The sequence below is a fragment of the Salmo salar genome, chromosome 21, assembly GCF_965601325.2.
Source record: "Salmo salar chromosome 21, fSalSal1, whole genome shotgun sequence".
Taxonomy (NCBI): Eukaryota; Metazoa; Chordata; class Actinopteri; order Salmoniformes; family Salmonidae; genus Salmo; species Salmo salar.
The window spans coordinates 9965666-9987667 of record NC_138311.1 but is presented as its reverse complement, the minus strand read 5'-3'; the positions used below and the strand labels follow the sequence as shown (position 1 = coordinate 9987667).

Below are 22002 nucleotides of genomic sequence, written 5' to 3'. Positions count from 1 at the left end.
AGGACAGATTTCCACTGGTCTAATGTCCATTGGTCGTGCTTCTTGGCATCCTTTAGTAGTGGTTTCTTTGCAGAAAGTCAACCATGAAGGCTTGATTCATGCAGTCTCCACTGAACAGTTGATGTTGAGATGTCTGTTACTTGAACTCTGAAGTATTTATTTGGGCTGCAATTTGAGGCTGGTAACTAAGGACCTTATCCTCTGCAGCAGAGGTAACTCTGGGTCTGCCTTTCCAATGGCGGTCCTCATGAGAGCCAGTTTCATCACAGCGCTTGATGGTTTTTGTCAATGCACTTGAAATTTTCCGGAATGACTGACCTTCATGTCTTGAAGTAATGGATTGTTGTTTCTCTTTGCTTATTTGAGTCGTTCCTTGCCACAATACAGACTTGGTCTTTTACCAAATAGGCCCATCTTCTGTATACCATCACTATCTTGTCACAACACAACTGATTGGCTCCAATGCATTAAGGAGGAAAGAAATTCCACAAATTAACAAGGCACACCTGTTAATTGAAATGTATTCCAGGTGACTACCGCATGAAGCTGGTTGAGAGAATACCAACAGTGTGCAAAGCTGTCAAGGCAAAGGGTGGCTACTTTGAAGAATCTCAAACATAAAATATATTTTGACTTTTTTGGTTACTACATCATTCCACATGTTATTTCATAGTTTATGTCTTCATTATTATTCCACAATGAAGAAAATAGGACAAATAAAGAAAAACCCTGGAATGAATAGGTGTGTCCAAACCTTTGACAAGTATTATATACTTTTGTGCATGTGGCCACCACTTCAAATTAGTGGATTTGGCCATTTCAGCCAAACCCATTGCTGACAGTTGTATAAAATCAAGCACACAGCCATGCAATTTCAATAGACAAACATTGGAAATATAATGCCCTTACTGAAGAGCGCAGTGCATTTCAACCTGGCACCTTCATAGGATGCCACCTTTCCAATAGGTTCTTCTAGAGCTGCCCCAGTCAACTGTAAGGGCTGTTATTGTGAAGTGGACACGCCTAGAATCAACAACGGCTTAGCCGCGAAGTGGTAGGCGACACAAGCTCACAGAACGGGACCGCCGAAGTGAGTAGCCTCTGGAAGCAACTTCAGAACAAGAACTGTTCGTTGGGAGCCTAAGATCACCATGCGCAATGCCAATCGTCGGCTGGCGTGGTGTAAAGCTTGCCGCCATTGGATTCTGGAACAGTGGAAACATGTTCTCTGCAGTGATGAATCACGCCTTACCATCTGGCAGTCCGTCGGATGAATCTGGGTTTGACGGATGCCAGGACAATGCTACCTGCCCAAATAAATAGTGCCAACTGTAAAATTTGGTGGAAGAGGAATAATGGTCTGGGGCTGTATTTCATGGTTTGGGCTAGGCCCCTTAGTTCCTGTGAAGGGAAATCTTAACGCTACAATGACATTCTAGACAATGACATTCTAGACGATTCTGTGCTTCCAACTTCGTGGCAACAGTTTGGGGAAGGCCCTTTCCTGTTTCAGCATAACAATGCCCCCATGCACAAAGCAAGGTCCATACAGAAATGGTTTGTCGAGATCAGTGTGGAAGAACTTGACTGGCCTGCACAAAGCCCTGACCTCAACTCCATCTAACAGCTTTGGGATGAATTGGAACGCCAACAGCGAGCCAGGCCTAATCGCCCAACATCAGTGGCCGACCTCAATAATGCTTGTGGCTGAATGGAAGCAAGTCCCTGCAGAAATGTTCCAACATCTAGTGGAAAACCTTCCCAGAAGAGCAGTCTTTTATAGCAACAGAGGGGGGGGACCAACTCCATATTAATGCCCATGATCTTTGAATGAGAAGTTCCGCGAAAAAGTAGCTATACAATCTTTAGCAGTCTTGAGTCCTAGAGGGAATGGAACGATTTTGTCACATGAACTGAAATATTTGAATTTTAGCAACCAGGAAATGGCAGAGCGAATTATGCGTTGTGCAACTTCAACCTTTATTATAAGCCCACATGCAGTCTTTATAATTGTATGTTTAAATAATCACTGTCTAATAAAATCTGTGTGTGTTTATTTCATGAAAATAACTCCATATATGTTTTTGATAATTTATTTCCCTGAGCCTTTTGTCATTGAAATGCTCTGTCTGATCGTGTCAAACAGATGTATATACACAGCCATGATTGGCATATATGATCCTCTAGACCAGGGATGGGCAATTGGCGGCCTTTTACAGGACAGCGGATCAATTTCCCCCCCCCCAAAAAAACGTACTGTTAAAGAGTGAGAAGAGTTAGAATACACAAGGGGAAATTTTTCAATTTGGTTGTGCATCAGCAGTTTGTCTCGTTATGTCAGTCAGTGAAAGTCACTCAACCAGCTTGTGTCAGCTAACATTATTATTTTTTGATTCAAGGGAGCCATGCATGACAAAATCAGCAGCAAGTTACCTGTATCTAATACATTTCATTTATTTAGCATTGGTTATTGCTAGGCTACTTATACACAGATTCAAAATGTGCATCCCGTTTCTGGTCACATTACAGGAAGGTTCTTTCCACTCCCTCTGAGAATTAAGATTGCTAAGGAATTTTTTTGGGGGGGGGACATGGACACATCCTGACTTGGACAATCCCAATATGAATGAAATCGGACGAGAGTTTGATTTGAGGGTTGTATGCCTTTAAAGCTACAGTCTGGGATATGTTTAATGGCAGCCCCAACACCTGTTTTGGTATACATCTATGGGATGGGGCTGGGGTAAAGTTAAAATTCATTAGACAGTGCTCTAGATGCAAGGACTGACAGATCATGATATCCACAAGATAGTTTAAAACATTTTTTTTACCTTCTTGTCATTTGTAAACCCTGGAGTAATACAACCTTATATTTTGAGTTATGGTAGAATTAGACTGTTTTGCTAATCTCATGACTGAACATATTGCCAGATCCCACCTGTAAGGACAGAGACTGACATGAAGAAGGCTAGAGACAGACTTATCAATCCATGTTCTATAGATCTGTAGAGTCAGAGTAAAGATTGAACAGAGACAAGAGTAGGTTCAGCTGTAAATTGGAGCCTGGAGTACTCTTTACAAAGCAGGATTCTTTTTTGCAGGTGACTAATATAACTTATAATATTGACATTTACTAGCTACCCGTTATTGACTTAATCATTTAGCATTTCTAATCTCCAAGAGTAAGTCGTCTTAAATCTAAGCTGACATATGGAATTGTTTAAGGTCATACTGTGGATCATTTAGCTATTTGATTTGGAATTTTAGGACCCCATTAAGTATCCCCCAAAAATAAACAATTTGATAAATTATTGAATTTGGCCATTAATACACTATATCCCATAGAAAATGTGAATAGCATTCATAAAATGGCCAAATCGACAGAGATAAGAAAGCTCAGGATTTTCTTTTGCATTTTTATTTTTAGACACATTTAACAGCTTATTTTTGTTGGCACAAAACTACCGCCATTAATTTCTATGGGTTACCTTTATACAATATCTGTGGGTCTTGTGTGTGTGTGTGTGTGGGGGGGGGGGGGGGGGGGGGGGGAGACTGAGACGCAGAGACTGCAAAAGAAACTGGTATCTGTAGTTTAAACTGACAGATTTTGATTGGGATTTTTTTCATTATGTTACTTAAATTGATGGACCAGTGCATAAAGATTTTTTTCTCATTTTTATATATCAGTAACTGAGATTAAACAGACCATGTTATTTTTGCTATGATCTGTCCCCCCTAGGGTAGAGTACTGCATCATACAAGTATTTGTAAACATCCTACACCAAGAAAGACTGTCTGGTACCCATGCTTCATTTCATCAATACTACCGTTTAGGCCAACATATGTTTGTGGTAGTATTGATGTCAGATCACCATGCGTATCTCAGTCAATTCTGATAACCTGGTACAGATCCCTAGTCTTCTACCCAAGCAAAGTCGATAATCCTGCCAATACCAGAGCTAATCAATGACTAACTTCCTTATCCCAGACTTAGGATAAGGAGGTGCAAATACTAGGATCCATTCGTTAAGTGGTACCAAAGGGCTGCTTCGATAATATGCATCTAATGCATGATACTTACAAATATAAAACATTTATATGAGTGAATTTATACACTTGTGCAACACAAGCAATATACTGACAATTATTTCAAGACACTGAAATAACGTATTGCCAAATGCAGCCTGTTGCACACTATATAACCATGTAACAATTAAAGTGGGAATGAACTGCTAAACATTATGTACAGTCAAATCAATGTGACACTAACCTTTCCCAGTCAAACAATCCAAGGAAAGCAGAGTAGGCTACTTACCAGAGTGCCTTACTTGCCCAAGCGATGCGTGAAATCAAGTTAAGGCAGAGTGTGTGACAGCAGTGCAGCTTTTTGGTTGCAAACGGCAATGTGATTACAAGGCTACTTCGCGGCTGCTTCTGACAAGACACTGTTTATAAACATGAGTCTGGGCTGACCTATGAACCCACGTGAAGATAGGGCAAGACTAACCTATTTTAAGAACACACCACTAACAAACACAGCATGTTGTGTGTCTACTGAATACACTCGTTGTTGAGTGCTTTCACAAGGTTTGAGATATTTGTGAACAACAATAATTTCAGTTTTATCACCAAAGCCCCATATACTAACCACCACTGCAACCTGTATGCTCTCGTTGGATGGCCCTCGCTTCATATTCATCACCTAATCCACTGGCTCCAGGTCATCTATAAGTCTTTGCTAGGTAAAGCCCTGCCTTATCTCAGCTCACTGGTCACCAAAGCAGCAACCCACCCGTAGCACGCGCTCCAGCAGGTATATTTCACTGGTCCCCCCCAAAGCCAAATCCTCCTTTGGCCGCCTTTCCTTCCAGTTCTCTGCTGCCAATGACTGGAACGAAGTGCAAAAGTCACGGAAGCTGGAGACTCATATCTCCCTCACTAACTTTAAGCATCAGCTGTCAGAGCAGCTTTCAGATAATTGCACCTGTACTTATCCCATGTGTAAATAGCCCACACAACTACCTCATCTCCATATTATTATTTTTTGCTCCTTTACACCCCAGTATCTCTACTTTCACATTCATCTTCTGCACATCTACCACTCCAGTGTTCAATTGCTAAATTGTAATTATTTCACCACTATGGCCTATTTATTGCCTACCTCCCTAATCTTACTTCATTTGCACACACTGTATATAGACTTTTCTATTGTGTTATTGACTGTACATTTGTTTATTCCATGTGTAACTCTGTTGCCTTGGCCAGGTCGTAGTTGTAAATGAGAACTTGTTCTCAACTGGCCTACCTGGTTAAATAAAAGGTGAAATAAATCAAATGTTTTTAAAAAAAAAAAGTTAAAGAATGTGCTGGGGGAAAAAATTTGTATAACCTATATCACTTATTTTATATCTGCACCTCTAAAGCTCCTTAAAGGTTTATTGAGACATACACAAGACAAATCTTTCGATACCACTGGGCCCTGTAATGAACATTGCGCAAACAGTTTACTCTAATCGACAGAAAAAATATTAAATTACTTACTATTTTAAAATCTCTGTCAAACTGTTTTTGTTTCATAAAATGTGAGATGTTTTGGCCATGCAGCTGTTAATTTCAGTTTGTTCATTATATCATTGCTTTTCAGGGACCGAAGTCAAGCATCTAAAAAGTACCTATAGTTATTCTAAATTAAACATTCAAAAATGTTCAATGACACAAAAACACTCTTGTTTATGAGATAAAAATATTTGGGGGAGGGGTATACTAGCCAACTTGCCTAAATATGCTGAAAACTTTATTTTTATTGAAAGCTTGAAATGGCCAGGACCTAAATGACCCAACAACCAAAACATACAAGTATTGCCTCCTTAACGAACAAGAAAATCAATAGTTATTTCTTGTTGTTTATCAAAGTTTGCCAGCTAACTCATTGATCCTGCTTTGTAGTATAGCCCACTGTGTGTTTGTGTGTGTGTGTGGTCTAAACACATAGGTAAAGCTTTTGGTTACAGTAGCCAAAGAATACTGTACTTGAACTTGTATAGCTGGGGGGAGCGGGTCATTATCTCACCATATCCAAGGGCGTCTTCTTCAATTCAACTGTGAATGAAAAGACCAATTCTCTGTTTAGTATAAAGCTCATACACCTTTGACACACACAACTCCAGAGACCCCTTAGGCTTAGTGTATTTTCATGCTTGCGTGTTATGCACCACAACCAGTGTTTGTTTTTTCAGACGGCGAATGAAAAAGGTCAGTGAGTGATGTAACCGAACGCACTACAAATCAGCTCGTGAATTCACATGATGTTATTCTTTTAAGTTATACAATTTCACCAATAATTTACACAACAATTAGGTATTTTTGACTCGGCTATACCTAGTCTGTCGTGACAGACAGTGGATTAGCATCATTCAATGATTATTTAAAAAAAAAAAAAAAAAAAGAAGGGATTTCACAGAGGTAGCTGTTGGATTTTAACAGCAAAGGATTGTAAACAGGTGTACTTTACGTAAGGAGAAGGGCTGAGGACTGGCTTTGGTAGATGCTTTCAGGGGGGGGGGGGGGGGGGGGGGGAGTGTCTGCTTCCGTTTAGTACAGGTTTGAACACCTCAGCCCCCAAAGTCAAATTGAATAACTAGCCAGCCCACCAGAGATTTGGTTCTGGGCTCCAAGATAAGACTAAACAAAACCCATCTTTGGTAGCAAGCACATTTCCTAGTTAACCAAATTAAACAAAATATATGACACTGTGTTTGGAAACGTTAAACTTACTGTAGTAATACTGCTCCGCCTTGGCCCCCAATCCTGATGTGAAGGGGCCTTTTCCAGTTCTTCAGAAACACCAACTGTTGAGCTGAGGAGAGAAGCATGACCAATCGTCAACAATGACAACTGAAATGCAGGGTTCTGACAGATATCAAATGGCTTATTTGATGTCCAGCAGGAGTGGCCAAATCTCCTCCTTGAGAGCTGGGTATATGCAGGCTTTGCTCCAGTCCTACACACCTGAATCAGCTAATCAGTTCAGAGAAGCAGCTGATCAGTTGAAGCAAGTGGGTTAGAATAGCTTTGGGGTGGAAATCCTGCAGGACGATATGCTAGCTTTCCAAGAGGGTTGAACAGAGTTGGCAAAAAGAATACAGTGGGAAAATTACTACTTTTGTCTGCTTTACTTCCGTATACAGTCCCATTCTGTTTTGAATAGGCTTCAAGACAATATAATTAAATAAAAATGCAGTCAATTAAGATATCATTTATAAATTAGACTTTTCTAAATTCAAGTAGCTACACCTCCCGCAGCTTTGTTTGCGTACTGGATTAGACGACACAAGTCGCTTGAGCTGAAGACTCACAGGACCATAAGAAACAGCTAGATATAGGCTGTTTTATGTGTTTAACATTAGATTATGCAGTTTGTCTTTTTTTTTTAACCTCTTGACGGTCGCCTAGGATAGGGGGCGCCACAGCGCATTTTGAAAAAAAATTGCGCCCATTTTAAACACCCTACTACTCAAACTCAGAAGCTAGGATATGCATACAATTAATACTTGTGGATAGAAAACACCCTAAAGTTTCTAAAACTGTTTGAATGGTGTCTGTGAGTATAACAGAACTCATATGGCAGTCAAAACCCCGAGACAGATCGAAACAGGAAGTGGAATTCTGAATTGCGAACTCAACTTCATCACGTTGCCTATTAAATCACACCGTGACCTATGGTTCATTGAGCACTTCCTATTGCTTCCACTAGATGTCCCCAGTCTTTACAAAGTGATTTGAGTCTCCTACTGTGAAAACTGACAGAATGACACGCTGTGGAAAGTGGTCACACGGAGAGGGCCATCACCATTATGACGCCGGCGCCCCTGGCTACCCTCCCCTTTCGAAACGTTTATAAAGACAATGCAATCGTCCCCCTTGAATCTTATTGGAGCTCTGGTTGAAAAAGGCCCTAAAGATTTATGTTATACAACGTTTGACATGTTTGAACGAACCTAAATAAGAAAAAAAAAATTGCATTTTGTTGAAAGAGTAGCCCCGCGCACGTCGGAACTTTTGGTGCAGCCTTCAGAACGCGCTAACAACAACAACAAGCTAATGGAACATAAAGGATGAACTTTTTCGAACGAAAATACATTTGTTGTGGACCTGGGATTCCTGGAAGTGCCTAAGGATGAAGATAATCAAAGGTAAGGGATTATTGACAATAGTATACAAGACTAGATTTGATATGCGATTGTTCCAAGATGGCGCTGACCTGTATTACTAGCCTATTGTTTTGAGTATCGCATCCCTTTTATCGCAAAGTGTGATTACCCAGTAAAGTTATTTTTAAATCTGGCATTACAGGTGCTTTCAAGAGATATTCATCTATAAATCTTAGAATGACAATATTACATTTTAAAAAACATTTCGAATAGTAATTTAGTCAATTGTAGCGCTGTTTCATCGGATGCATTTGAGGGAAAATAGTTAGTCAACGTTACGCACCGATGTAAAATGCTGTTTTTATATATAAATATTAACTTTATCGAACAAAAGAATGCATGTATTGTGTAACATGATGTCATCTGATGAAGATTGTCAAAGGTTAGTGCTGAATTTAGCTGTTTTTTGTGATGCATGTGGTTGGTCGGAAAATGGCTATGTGGCTACTTTTACGATATACTCCTCTAACATAATCTAATGTTTTGCTTTTGCTGTAAAGCCTTTTTGAAAATCGGACAACGTGGTTCGATTCAGGAGAGGTGTATCTATAAAACGATATAATTTGAGAAGAAAAAAAAGGAAAAAAAATATTATTAAATTTTGTTATGCTAATGGCGATAGGATTTTTCGCGGGATGTCCGTCCCGTACAGGGGTTAACTGAACGCTGCCAGCCAGTATTTCTAAAAAATATAAAGTAAAATTTTTTTTTTTTAGACTGGTAAGCTGTTTGAAAGAAAGACATACAGCTGGCGAGAATGGTGGTTATTAAAAATTAAATGGTTTTAACTTTCCGACTTCGTGCTTCTTCTTGGGCGACAAAAACATTGGGAGTAAATTAATCCGAAAACACGTATACAATTACATATTGTAAAATGTCAGTGTTTTCATGAATTTGAAGATGCAAATTTTGAAGCTCATTCGAAGCCTTCAAAATATGTATACAGAAGTCCTATTTGTAGGACCCTCACATACAGTGCATTCGGAAAGTACTCAGACCCCTCGACTTTTCCCACATTTTGTTTCATTACAGCCTTATTATAAAAATGATTCAATAAAAACAAACTCAAAATCTACCCACAATACCCCATAAAGACAAAGCAAAAACAGGCTTAGACATTTTTGCTAATTTATTACAAATAAACAATTTACATAAGTATTCAGACCCTTTGCTATGAGACTCGAAATTGAGATCAGGTACATCCTGTTTCCATTGATCATCCTTGAGATGTTTCTAGAACTTGATTGGATTCCATCTGTGGTAAATTCAATTGAGTGGACATGACTTGGAAAGGCACACACCGGTCTATATAAAAAAAGGTCCCACAGTTGACAGTGCATGTCAGAACAAAAACCAAGTCATGAGGTCGAAGGAATTGTCCGTAGAGCTCTGATTATTGTGGACTACAGGAAAAGGAGGACCGAGTATGCCCCCATTCTCATCGACGGGGCTGCAGTGGAGCAGGATGAGAACGTCAAGTTCCATGGTGTCCATGTCACCAACAAACTATCATGGTCCAAACACATGAAGACAGTCGTGAAGCGGGCACGACAAAGCCTATTCCTCCTCAGGAAAGTAAAAAGATTTGGCATTAGTCCTCAGATCGTCAAAAAGTCCTACAGCTGCACCATTGAGAGCATCCTGACTGGTTGCGTCACTGCCTGGTATGGCAACAGCTCAGCCTCTGACCGCAAGGCACTATAGAGGGTAGTGCGTACGGCCCAGTACATCACTGAGGCCAAGCTTCCCGCCATCCAGGACCTCTATACCAAGCGGTGTCAGAGGAAGGCCCTAAAAATTGTCAAAGACCCCAGCCACCCTAGTCATAGACTGTTCTCTCTGCTACCACACGGAAAGCAGTACCGGAGCACCAAGTCTAGGTCCAAGAGGCATCTTAACAGCTTCTACCCCCAAGCCATGAGACTACTGAACAGCTAATCAAAGGGCTACACAGACCCCTCTTTTACACTGCTGCTACTCAGTTTATCATCTATGCATGGTCACTTTAAAAACTCTACCTACATGTACATATTATCTCAATTACCTTGACTAGCAAGTGACCCCTCACATTGATTCTGTACTGGTACCCCCGCTATTGTTATTTTACTGCTGCTGTTTAATTATGTTACTTAAAATTATATATTTTTTACTTAACACATTTTCTTCTTAAAGCATTGTTGGTTAAGGGCTTGTAAGTAAGCATTTCACTGTAAGGTCCAAACCTGTTGCATTCGGCGCATGTGACAAATAAAATGTAATTTGAGACAGGATTGTCGAGGTACAGATCTGGGAAAGGGTACCACATTTTTTTTGCAGCATTGAAGGTCCCCAAGAGCACAGCGGCCTCCATCATTCTTAAAAGGAAGAAGTATGGAACCACCAAGACCCTCCTAGAGCTGGCCGCCCGGCCAAACTGAGCAATAGGGGGATGACCCATTGGCCTGAATGCCAAGCGTCACATATGGAGGAAACCTGGCACGATTCTTAAGGTGAAGCATGGTGGTGGCAGATCATACTGTGGGGATGTTTTTCAGCGGCAGGGCCTTGGAGACTTGTCAGGATTGAGGGAATGATGAACGGAGCAAAGTACAGAGATATGCTTGACGAAAACCTGCACCAGTTCACTCAGGACCTCAGATTTGGCCAAAGGTTCACCTTCCAACAGGACAACAACCCTAAGCACACAGCCAAGTCAACGCAGGAGTGGTTTCTGGACAAGTCTCCGAATGTCCTTGAGTGGCCCAGTCAGAGCCTGGACTTGAACATCTTTGGAGACCTGAAAATAGCTGTGCAGCGACACTCCCCATCCAACCCGACAAAGCTTGAGAGGATTGGGAGAAACTCCCAAAATACAGGTGTACCAAGCTTGTAGTATCATACCCAAGAAAAATGTAGGTGCTTCAAAGTACTGAGTGAAGGGTCCCAAAACTTATGTAAATATAAAAAAGTAGCACTTTTTTTTTTTTAACTGTTCTTTGTCATTAAGCAGTATTGTTTGTACATTGATGAGTGGACAAAAACTATTTAATCAATTTTAGAATAAGGCTGAAACATAACAAAATGTGGGAAAATTCATGCGGTCTGAATACTTTCTGTATATTCTGCACAAATCCACAGGCCTCCACATTCAAAGAACTAGCACAGTTTATGATCTGATGGTTATGCAAACACCTAAGCCACACAGGCTTTGACTTATACACGACCTAGGCTTATACAACATGGTCCAAGAACTAGCAGTCTAGTTAAAATTAGCAGAGAGCCTGGCAGAAGCAGCGGTGCATTCCTGGCATGCAGACAGTCAAGGCTTTTTCTCTATCGCTCATCTTTAGACACGAGGCGGTGGGAGAGGAGACGGGAGCCCTTAAGCCGCGTCATATGACTCTCACACGGCTACAGCTTCCTCCTCATCTCTGTCTGAGCGCGCGTGTGTGACAAATAGAATTTTGTCACATGCTTCGTAAAAAATTATAAAAACACCAGGTGTAGACTAACAGTGAACTGCTTACTTACAGGCCCTTCCCACCAATGCAGAAGAAAACAAAAATAACATGCGGAACAAATACACAAGTAACGATAACTTAGCTATAATCTACACACACACACACAAACGGTACCAGTATGTACATATAGGTAGGGATAAATTTACTAGGCAACAGGATAGATAATAAACAGTAGTAGCAGCAGCAGCATATGTGAGGAGTCAAAAGAGTTGGGGCAAAAATTGTCAATGAAGATGGTTACCTATTTAACTAATAGCTAACGGACTAAGTATTTAGCAGTCTTACGGTTTGAGGGTAGAAGTTGTTCAGGGTCCTGTTGGTTCCAGACTAGCTGCATCGGTACCGCTTGCCGTGCGTTATCAGAGAGAACAGTCTATGATTTAAATGGCTGGAGTCTGAACATTTTTAGGGCTTTCCTCTGACACCGCCTGGTACAGAGGTCCTGAACTGCAGGGAGCTCGAACCCAGTGATGTAATGGGCTGTACGCACTACCCTTGCAGTCGGATCCAAGCAGTTGCCATACCAAGCTGTGATGCAGCCAGTCAAGATGCTCTCAATGGTGCAGCTGAAGAACTTTGAGGACCTAAGGCCCATGCCAACTCTTTGACTCCTGAGGGGGAAAGGGCTTTGTTGTACCTTCTTCACGACTGTGTTGGTGTGGACCATGATAACTCCTTAGCGATGTGGACACGGAGGAACTTGAAGCGCTTGACCCCCTTCACCATGGGTGTGTGTGTACGAAACATGTCCAGGTCTGTTGTTGTATTTCTGCAGACAGTACTGTGGGGGGGGGTGTGTGTGTGTGAAGTCAGGACAAGGGTAGTGCCGTGTCACTGAATCCTGCACCTGGTGAGCTCTCACTACTAATAATACATCTCTGCCTTCATAAGATGTAGATTCACAGTTTACATTTCACAAATTTCCACTTTGGCAGATTACATGTCATGTCAAACTGAATGGAACACAATAGAAAATAAACTCCTATAAAAGTAGAGACTAAGAAATGTTTGGTGTTTTAACTAGGCTACCTACTGTATATCTGACTGGTTTGTGAGTCAGACTTTACAGAGCAGAAAGGGCAACTAAACTGGTATAGTAGTTATACTATTCAAACAATTTCTTACTGTTCAAATAACTACCTTCGCCCATGTAAAAGTTGCAGTGATCTAGAAAAGACAGAGCTCGGACAGCATCCCGGAGTCGCCTCGTCGCTGTTGACGTTGAGACTGGTGCTTTGCGCGTACTATTTAATGAAGCTGCCAGTTGAGGACTTGAGGCATCTGTTTCTCAAACTAGACTCTAATGTACTTGTCCTCTTGCTCAGTTGTGCACCGGGGCACCACCACTCCTCTTTCTATTCTGGTTAGAGCCAGTTTGCGCTGTTCTGTGAAGGGAGTAGTACACAGCGTTGTTCTAGATCTTCAGTTTCTTGGCAATTTCTCGCATGGAAAGTCTTCATTTCTCAGAACGAAAATAGACTGACGCGTTTCAGAAGAAAGTACTTTGTTTCTTACCATTTTGAGCCTGTAATCAAACCCACAAATGCTGATGCTCCAGATACTCAAGTGTAAAAAAGGCCAGTTTTATTGCTTCTTTAATCAGGATAACAGTTTTCAGCTGTGCGAACATAATTGCAAAAGGGTTTTCTAATGATCAATTAGCCTTTTAAATTGATAAATTTGGATTAGCTAACACAACGTGCCACTGGAACACAGAAGTGATGGTTGCTGATAATGGGCCTCTGTACGCCTGTGAAGATATTCCATTAAAAAATAAAAGCCTTTCCAACTCCAATAGTCATTTACAACATTAACAATGTCTACACTGCATTTCTGATCAATTTGATGTCATTTTAAAAATGGGCAAAAAAACGGATTCTTTCAAAAACAAGGACATTTCTAATTGACCCCAAACGTTTGAAAGGTAGTATAAAGTATTCAGACTTGAAATTGAGATCAGGTGTATCCTGTTTCCACTGATCATCCTTGAGATGTTTCTACAACTCTGCAGAGAAGATTGGGAGAAACTCCCCAAAGACAGGTGTGCCAAGCTTGTAGTGTCATACCCAAGAAGACTCGAGGCTGTAATCGCTGCCAGGGGTGCTTCAACAAAGTACTGAGTAAAGGGTCTGAATACTTGTGTAAATGAGATCTGTTTTTTTCTTCATAAATTTTAAAACATTTAGCAAAACCTTATGGGGTATTGTGTGTAGATTGATGAGGGGGGAAACTATTTCATCCATTTTGGAATAAGTCTAACGTAAGAAAATGTGGAAAAAGTCAAGGGGTCTAAATACTTTACGAATGCACTGTACACTGGAGAAGCAACATACATTTGTTCAACATTGGCGTGTTCACTTATCAACTACATTTGGTCACATGGATAGCTAGTTTTTCACTCACTCAGGATAGTGCACAGTTCTGCATGTCCATTCACAACCAATCCATCCATTCAGTTAGAAACATGGCAATGACCCTTGGTTACTTTAACTGCCTTCAAAACAAAAGTCCATCAAGCAAGAAGACAAACAAAAGATATTGACCAGGATTATTCCTGAACTTCTTGAATGGTGTAACCAAACTGTTTCCATCTGAACCGTGAAATTAGCATAACCATAAATCAAATCGATTCAAGAGGCCGAAATTAGGCCACTGCTTCTCCTGAAGTCGTCACCTAAATCACAAAAAGTCTTCAGAAATCCACCTTGTATTAGCAGTGGCAAGGTCAGGTCTTCAGCATCTGAACCATTAAACTTCCCCAAAACCTGGCCTTTGTAGGCTATATCCACTGAGCTAAAGAAGGGGTGGATGGAGTCCAACCGTAAGCAGGTGCAGATCAGCATGAGATCTTTAAAACTGAACGCATGTGTGATGCTGACGTGCTACAGGCTGGGAACGAGTTAACCGCAGGATGAGAGGGACGGACCGAGGCTACGCCTGCAACCAGGTAAACACTTATTAGCAAACAATGCCAAAACAGGGACGACTGAAACCTAAACAGCACTTGGGGAGGGCTCAAAAAGGTACAGCTTACCTTTATTTCAAGACCTAGAGGGATGAAAGAAAGAATCCTCTCACACCCAATGCTCTTCTGGGTTACTATTGGAACTGGTTGTCTGTTTTAAAGTCTTTAAAATCAGTTGACGTAGGCTAACTCGTTTGTGTGTGGGACGTGGTGTACAAAGGGCGGGGACATAGTGTGTGCATGCTTGTGTATGTCTTGGAGATGGGATCCGAGTTAATGAGCCACTGAACCGGACATTTTCTGGAAGGGGTGGGGGTCCAGATGATTTGTGCAGCGTGTTTGTGCGTATACACACTGAGCAAGAAGCTAGAGTCTGGTGAGTTACGCAAGGCACAAATGGGCATCACATTCGTGAGGCAACATGCTATCATATCGAGAGAGAGAACCAAATGATATGATGAGTAGGCCTGTGACGGTTATTGAATAACCGTGGTTGGTTATGGATGAAAACCATTTAAAAATAGGCCTACATTCATTTTAGGATTTCATTTTTTTATTAACTTTATTTTCATGTAGATAAACTTTACCTAATGGCGGGAGTGTTGACTAATGATTATAAGCAATTGTTCGGCTAACTTTTTCTATTAACTTTCTACATCTCCTCTTTCCAACTTTCCTTTGATGCTTTAGCTAGAATGCGCTAATGTTGGGTCAAATGGACAAGGCGACATTCCTCTCCAACCTGGCATGGTATAATTCTTAATGTATCGACTAATCAGCAATGATCCTGCCCGGTCCTGGCCAATATGAGGCCCTAGGCGATAAAGTAGAATAGTAGCCTAGGTTATAGTGCACGGCCAGCAATGCACTTTCATGAATGCCCATGCGGTAGCATACAGTTTGCAAAACAGGCCATTTCCATTTATTCCAGTCATTTGGTTACCTTAATTTCTTGCATGTACTAATTACAGTAGTTTCCCATTTCATAGTGGAAACGTTGTTTACAGAGTTCAAAACCGACTACACTTGAGAAAACAAAGTATTGGTTTAATTCATAGGCTCCCATCATTTACGCACTCCATGTGAGCAATGCGCATGTGTCTGGTTTCTCTGTCCTGCTAATGTTGACGGAGCGTGCGCGCCTGGGCACGCAAAGAAGTACCTGGCCTGCTTCTTGCAAATGTCAAATCTAGGAAAGTGCCCAGCCGGGCTTCTCAGTCATTTTTTCTTCACCTCAGACATTAAGTCAGCAGACTTTTTTTTTTTTACAAAATGTTATCCTTTCAAAAGTATAATAGTTCCTCACAGTATTTGAAAAATCTTTCCAACACTCTCCCCTCGATAATCAGTGTCACTGATAAATAGCCTACACGCAACTTGTCCATAGCCTATTTGTTTCTATTTGAAGGATTGTCAAGTTCATCTTCATACTCGTCCCCTTCATACTTCCACTATCATAGAATCTACTTCAAAAAGAAAACCTATGGTAAGCGTAGTTAAATAAAAAAAAATAAAAAACTGTTTTAATGAATGTTTGCTCATCTGACATACGCTGTTGGCGTTGATTTATGGCCGCTTTTACGAGGGTGTGCTTCTTTGAGTTCGCGGATTCTCTACAGGCCCATTAAGAAAGTTTCCTAAAGTAGCCTGTCTGTACACAATCGCTTTAATAACAATCAAATGGTCCTGGTCATGATTTAAGCTACATTATTTATCTCACTAAGGTGTCCTGTCTTTGAAGAAAATACACTACATGACTAAAAGTATGTGGACATCTGCTCAATGAACATCTCATTCCAAAATCATGGGCTTTAATATGGAGTTGGCCCCCCCTTTGCCGCTATAACAACCTCCACTCTTCTGGGAAGGCTTTCAAGTAGATGTTGGAACATTGCAGTTGGGGACTTGCTTCTATTCAACCACAAGAGCATTAGTTAGGTCAGGCACTGAATTCTTCCCAAAGGTGTTTGGAGTTGAGGTCAGGGCTTTGTTCAGGCCAGTTAAGTTCTTCCACAGGGACCTCACTTTGTGCACGGGGGCATTGTCATTCTGATACAGGAAAGGGCCTGTTGCCACAAAGTTGGAAGTACAGAATAGTCTAGAACATCATTATATGCTGTAGCATTAAGATTACCATTCACTGGAACTAAGTGGCCTAGCCCGAACCATGAAAAACAGCCCCAGACTAGTATTCCTCTTCTGGCACTATGCAGTCGGACAGGTAGCAGTCTCCTGGCATCCGCCAAACCCAGATTCATCCGTCAGACTGCCAGATGGCAAAGCGTAAATTATCATTCCGAGAACAAATGTCCACTGTTCCAGAGTCCAATGGCAGCAAGCTTTACAGCTCTCCAGCCAACGATTGGCATTGCGCATGATGATCTTAGGCTTGTGTGCCGCTGCTCAGCAATGGAAACCCATTTCGTGAAGCTCCCGGCAAACAGTTCTTGCGTGACATTGCTTCCAAAGACAGTTTAGAACTCGGTAGTGAGTGTTGCAAATGAGGACAGACAATTTTACACGCTTCAGCGGTCCTGCTCTGTGAGTTTGTGTGGTCTACCGCTGTTGTTGATCCTAGATGACGGTTTCCACTTCACAATAACAGCACTTACAGTTGACCGGGACATCGCTAGCAGGGAAGAAATTTGACGAAATTCTACACCTGTCAGCAACGGGTGTGGCTGAAATAGCTAAGTCTAATTTGAAGGGGTGTCCATATATACACACACACAAAAGTATACATACAGTGTAAATGCCACAGTCATCGAATGACCGCAGCAGGGTTTGTGATGTTATGCGAATATTTTGTGAAGTGGGAAAAAACCCTTCGAACTTCATTTGAATGGTTTTGTGGGTCAAAAATAGGATCAGCATTATATATCTAAACACACACACACAGTACCAGTCATAAGTTTGGACACCTACTCAGTCCAGAGTTTTTCCTTATTTTTACATTGTATAATAATAGTGAAGACATCAAAACTAAAATAAAACCCATGGAATCAATGTAGTACTCCAAAAAAAAGCGTTAAACAAATCAAAATATATTTAGATTTGAGATTCTTTAAAGTAGCCACCCGTTGCCTTGATAACAGCTTTGCACACTCTTGTAATTCTCTCAACCAGCTTCATGAGGTAGTCACCTGGAATGCATTTCCATTAACAGGTGTGTCTTGTTAAAAGTTCATTTGTGGAATTTCTTTCCTTCTTAATGCATTGGAGCCAGTTGTGTTGTGACATGGTAGGGGTGGTATACAGCAGATAACCCTATTTGGTAAAAGACCACGTCCATATTATGGCAAGAACAGTTAACATAAGCAAAGAGAAACTACAGTCCATCATTACTTTAAAGACATGAAGGTCAGTCAATGCTGAAAATTAATAACCAAGTTTCTTCAATTGCAGTCGCAAAAAACAAACGCTATGATGAAACTGGCTCTCATGAGAACCACCACAGGAAAGGAAGACCCAGCGTTACCTCTGTTGTTCAGAGGAGACTGCATGAATCAGGCCTTCGTAGTCAAATTGCTGCAAAGAAACCAAAACTAAATGATACCAGTAAGAAGAGACTTGCTTGGGCCAAGTGGGAATCTGTCCTTTGGTCTGATGAGTCCAGATTTTGGGGTTCCAATCAGTCTTTGTGAGACGCAGAGAAGGTGAACGGATGATCTCCACGTGTGCGGTTCCCACAGTAGAACACGGAGGTGGTGGTGCTTTGCTGGTGACACTTAACCAGCATGCCTACCACAGCATTCTGCAGCGATACACCATCCCATCTGGTTTGCACTTGGTGGGACTATCATTTGTTTTTCAACAGGACAATGACCCAACACCTCCAGGCTGTGTAAGGGCTATTTGACCAAGAAGGAGAGTGGAGTGCTGCGTCAGATGACCTGGCCACCACAATCACCCGACCTCAACCCAATTGAGATGGGTTGGGATAAGATGGACCGCAGAGTGAAGGAAAAGCAGCCAACAAGTGCTCATTATATGTGGGAACTCCTTCAAGACTGTTGGAAAAGCATTCCATATGAAGCTGGTTGAGAGAATACCAAGAGTCTGCAAAGCTGTCAAGGCAAAGGGTGGCTACTTTGAAGAATCTAAAATATATTCTGATTTGTTTAACACTTTTTTGGTTACTACATGATGTTATTTCATAGTTTTGAGGTCTTCACTATTATTCTACAATATAGAAAATAGTACAAATAAAGAAAAACCCTTGAATGAGTAAGTGTCCAAACATTTGACCTGTACCGTATATGCAGAAAATAGGATATATATAAAAAAGCCAACAGACAAGGTAGGCATACATCTTTATTTTGACTCTGTCAATACTGTGTGTCAATACTAAAATGCAACAGATCCTCTCTAACCTGGTATTTCTTAATTTGTTTCTTAATATTTATAAGTAATAACCTGAATAATAATGAAATGCCATGATAACGCAGTGTAATGGCTTGTTTCAAATAGGTTTTTACTAAGGAAGCATATCCATGTAAACAAGTGTACAAACTAAATTGTGACCCCCACAATTACCGTAACCTCAAATTCCAAGACCGTCACAGCCCTAATCATGAGACATCACCATAGGGTCATAGGAGATGTGGGAGCCTGACCGACCACCTAAACAGGGAATTTAAAAAGTTGAGAAATGCCTAACTGAGCACGAGAACGAGTCAGAATTAAAAGCGGGGGGGGGGGCTGATAATCTGGGGGATTTGCAACAGCCTCTCTGGACAAATTCCACAGCGGTCTGTGAGAACCTTTTGAGGTGATATATGGAGGAAACAGAGTGCTTTTTAGGGTTTGTGTGCAAAACTATCTTATGGGCAAAGAGTCCGGCTCATGTCTAAGGCCCAGTCCAGGGATATGGGGTTTTATATTGGCGTCTGGAAAGCTGGATATGTCATTAGGCATACTGTGAATCGTCGCGGAAAATATTTGTGGCTAAAGGAAGCTTGGACTGCTTACTCATGTCCTGTTCACAGTTTCGGCAAAGACTCATTTTCAAAGTTGACCTTTGGAATTATGTGCCGTTTCGCATTGGTGTACTTTTAAGAAACCGACTGGAATGACAATATCCATAGAACACATTCTGAAGTTAGACTCAAAAGGCACACAAATATACTGGCCCAATATGATATCCACATTACACAGGCTACACATACAGATATTTCCCCCTATACAATCCCTCAGACAAACTAAGAGGAAGGAAGTTCTGTTACAAGCAATGATTAACATCAGAGCTGCTGCTTGTACATTTTACAATACTTTGTCCAGCAGCACCTGATTTGCAGTGTTACAGTAATTCTGAATAAGGCTACTCTGTAAAAGTGAACCCTACATCACTTCTGCCATTAATTCTACTGCATCTAGTTACCATGCCGGTCAGTGTACATGCGTGTGCCACTGTTGAAGGAAATTTGCATTCAGCCGTAAGAAGTACAATACAGACACTGCACAAAATGCAAGTTATGAAAGTCATAATATATATTCATGTTATATAGGGCTAGGTTAAAAGTTGCTGTTAAAAACATAGGCCTAGACATGGTGGAAATTTTGACAATAGCCCACCTTGTCATTACATAGGCCTAAGCTTGTGGGATTTCCAAATCCACACAAAAATAATGTGCGGAGTGTTAAGAAAATATGTATTACGCAACCATTAAGGATGGACCCTCAATGTACAGTGCAAGCACCTCACATGCATAGGATGACTCTGTGGCGCTATCACCACCCGGCCGGGTAATGTTCAGTAAGCACCAAATGTAAATGTTATTTGAAACAAAAGAAATTACCATTCTACTTCAACAATTTAAGGCAGTAATTGTGTTTCGAAGCATTTTCTAAGTTATAGGGCAAATTAACAGAACATTCTGGGTGCTATTTGTATGAAATGCATTAGTCAGTAGCATCAATACCAGAACAAATATGTTCACATTCACAAATAACCATACAGAGATGGCTCCAGAGTAGGGTTGCAAAACTACTGGAATTTTCCATAATGCATAGTTCTTGCGAGGGTACAGTAGGCTTATTGACTTCCAGGGTTTAAGACTTTATAAGACATTCTTACAAATAACTGAAAGTTCAACATAACGGCTTTCATGGAAATGTAACTACATCTGTATGGTAGCCTTATACCTTTGGATCAGGTTGCCTCCTTATGTAGATAATAGTAATGCACTTATGGCTTCGCTTTGAAAGGCTTAGTGCAGTTAAAAATGAGATTTAACTTTGTTCTATATACACAGAGTGTACAAAACATTGGGAAAACCTTCCTAGTATTTAGTTGCAGCCCCTTTTGTCCCCAGAACAGCCTCAATTTCATCAGCGACAAGGTGTCAAAATCCTACCACAAGGATGCTGGCACATGTTGACTCCAATGCTTCCCACAGTTGTGTCAAATTTGCTGGATGTCCTATGGGTGGTGGACCATTCTTGATACACATGGGAAACTTTTGACCGTGAAAAGCCCAGCAGCGTTGCAGTTCTTGACGCAAACCGGTGTGCCTGGCACCTACTACCATAACCCGTTCAAACGGACTGAAATCTTTTGTCTTGCCCATTCACCCTTGGAATGTCACACATACACAATCCATGTCTCAAGGCTTGAAAATCTTTTAACCCATCTCCTAACCTTCATCTACAATGATTGAAGTGGATTTATCAGGTGACACCAATAAGGGATCATAGCTTTGACCTGGTCTGTTGATGTCATGGAAAGAGGTGTTCCTAATATTTTGTACACTCAGTGTCTATTTCCACACTATGAGGTCAAAAAAATAAAAAATAAGTGAAATTGTGAATGATAATGCCATTTCAATGTAAGAGCTGATTGAAAAGACTGCCTGAAATTTCAGCCAGTTTTGGTCTTCCATGGTGATGTTGCCATGCTGTAAATAAGTTAGACCAATTAGAGAGTTCCAAACCTCTTTGCTAATAACCAATTTTCTGTTTTCCCCATCCCAATCAAACCACTCCAACAACCCTAGCAAAATTGTTCTCATTGCTAAGAAGCTGTGTCTTTATGACCATTTTAATTGAAAACAATCACAGTAAGAGACTTAATTGTTACCCAGAAATGATTTGATATTGAGATAAAAACATCTGCATTGAACCTTTACCATTTCTCAGAACATCTTCAGTTAAATGTGGGGTATTGGAGTGTGACCTTGTAACAGACTTAAATAACCACTAGACCTGTGTCTAGACCAATGGTTCAACTTTGGAACACTCATTTAAAAAGGTGACCTGTAGAGTGAACGCGGGATTTTGACTTGAGCATCAGCGCAGAAAGAAAATGAATAACAGATGATTATGC

The 22002-nt window shown here is 40.9% G+C and overlaps 1 protein-coding gene across 3 annotated transcripts in view; it reads right to left on the bottom strand.

Annotated features, from left to right (window-relative positions):
- Positions 1–22002, bottom strand: part of slc39a10 (solute carrier family 39 member 10) — a 74903-nt gene that overhangs the window by 51053 nt on the left and 1848 nt on the right. The window contains exons 1-3 of one of the 3 annotated variants that reach the window (XM_014163913.3): positions 14748–14772; positions 6778–6859; positions 6074–6102 (exon numbers count right to left, since the gene is read on the bottom strand). In XM_014163913.3, coding sequence (XP_014019388.2) covers positions 6074–6076 — 3 coding nt within the window. In that variant the 5' untranslated portion in view covers positions 6077–6102; positions 6778–6859; positions 14748–14772. Of the gene's footprint in view, positions 1–4318; positions 4454–6073; positions 6103–6777; positions 6860–14747; positions 14773–22002 lie in introns of those variants that run through there. The other 2 variants (XM_014163912.3, XM_014163914.3) reach the window with 2 other exon arrangements.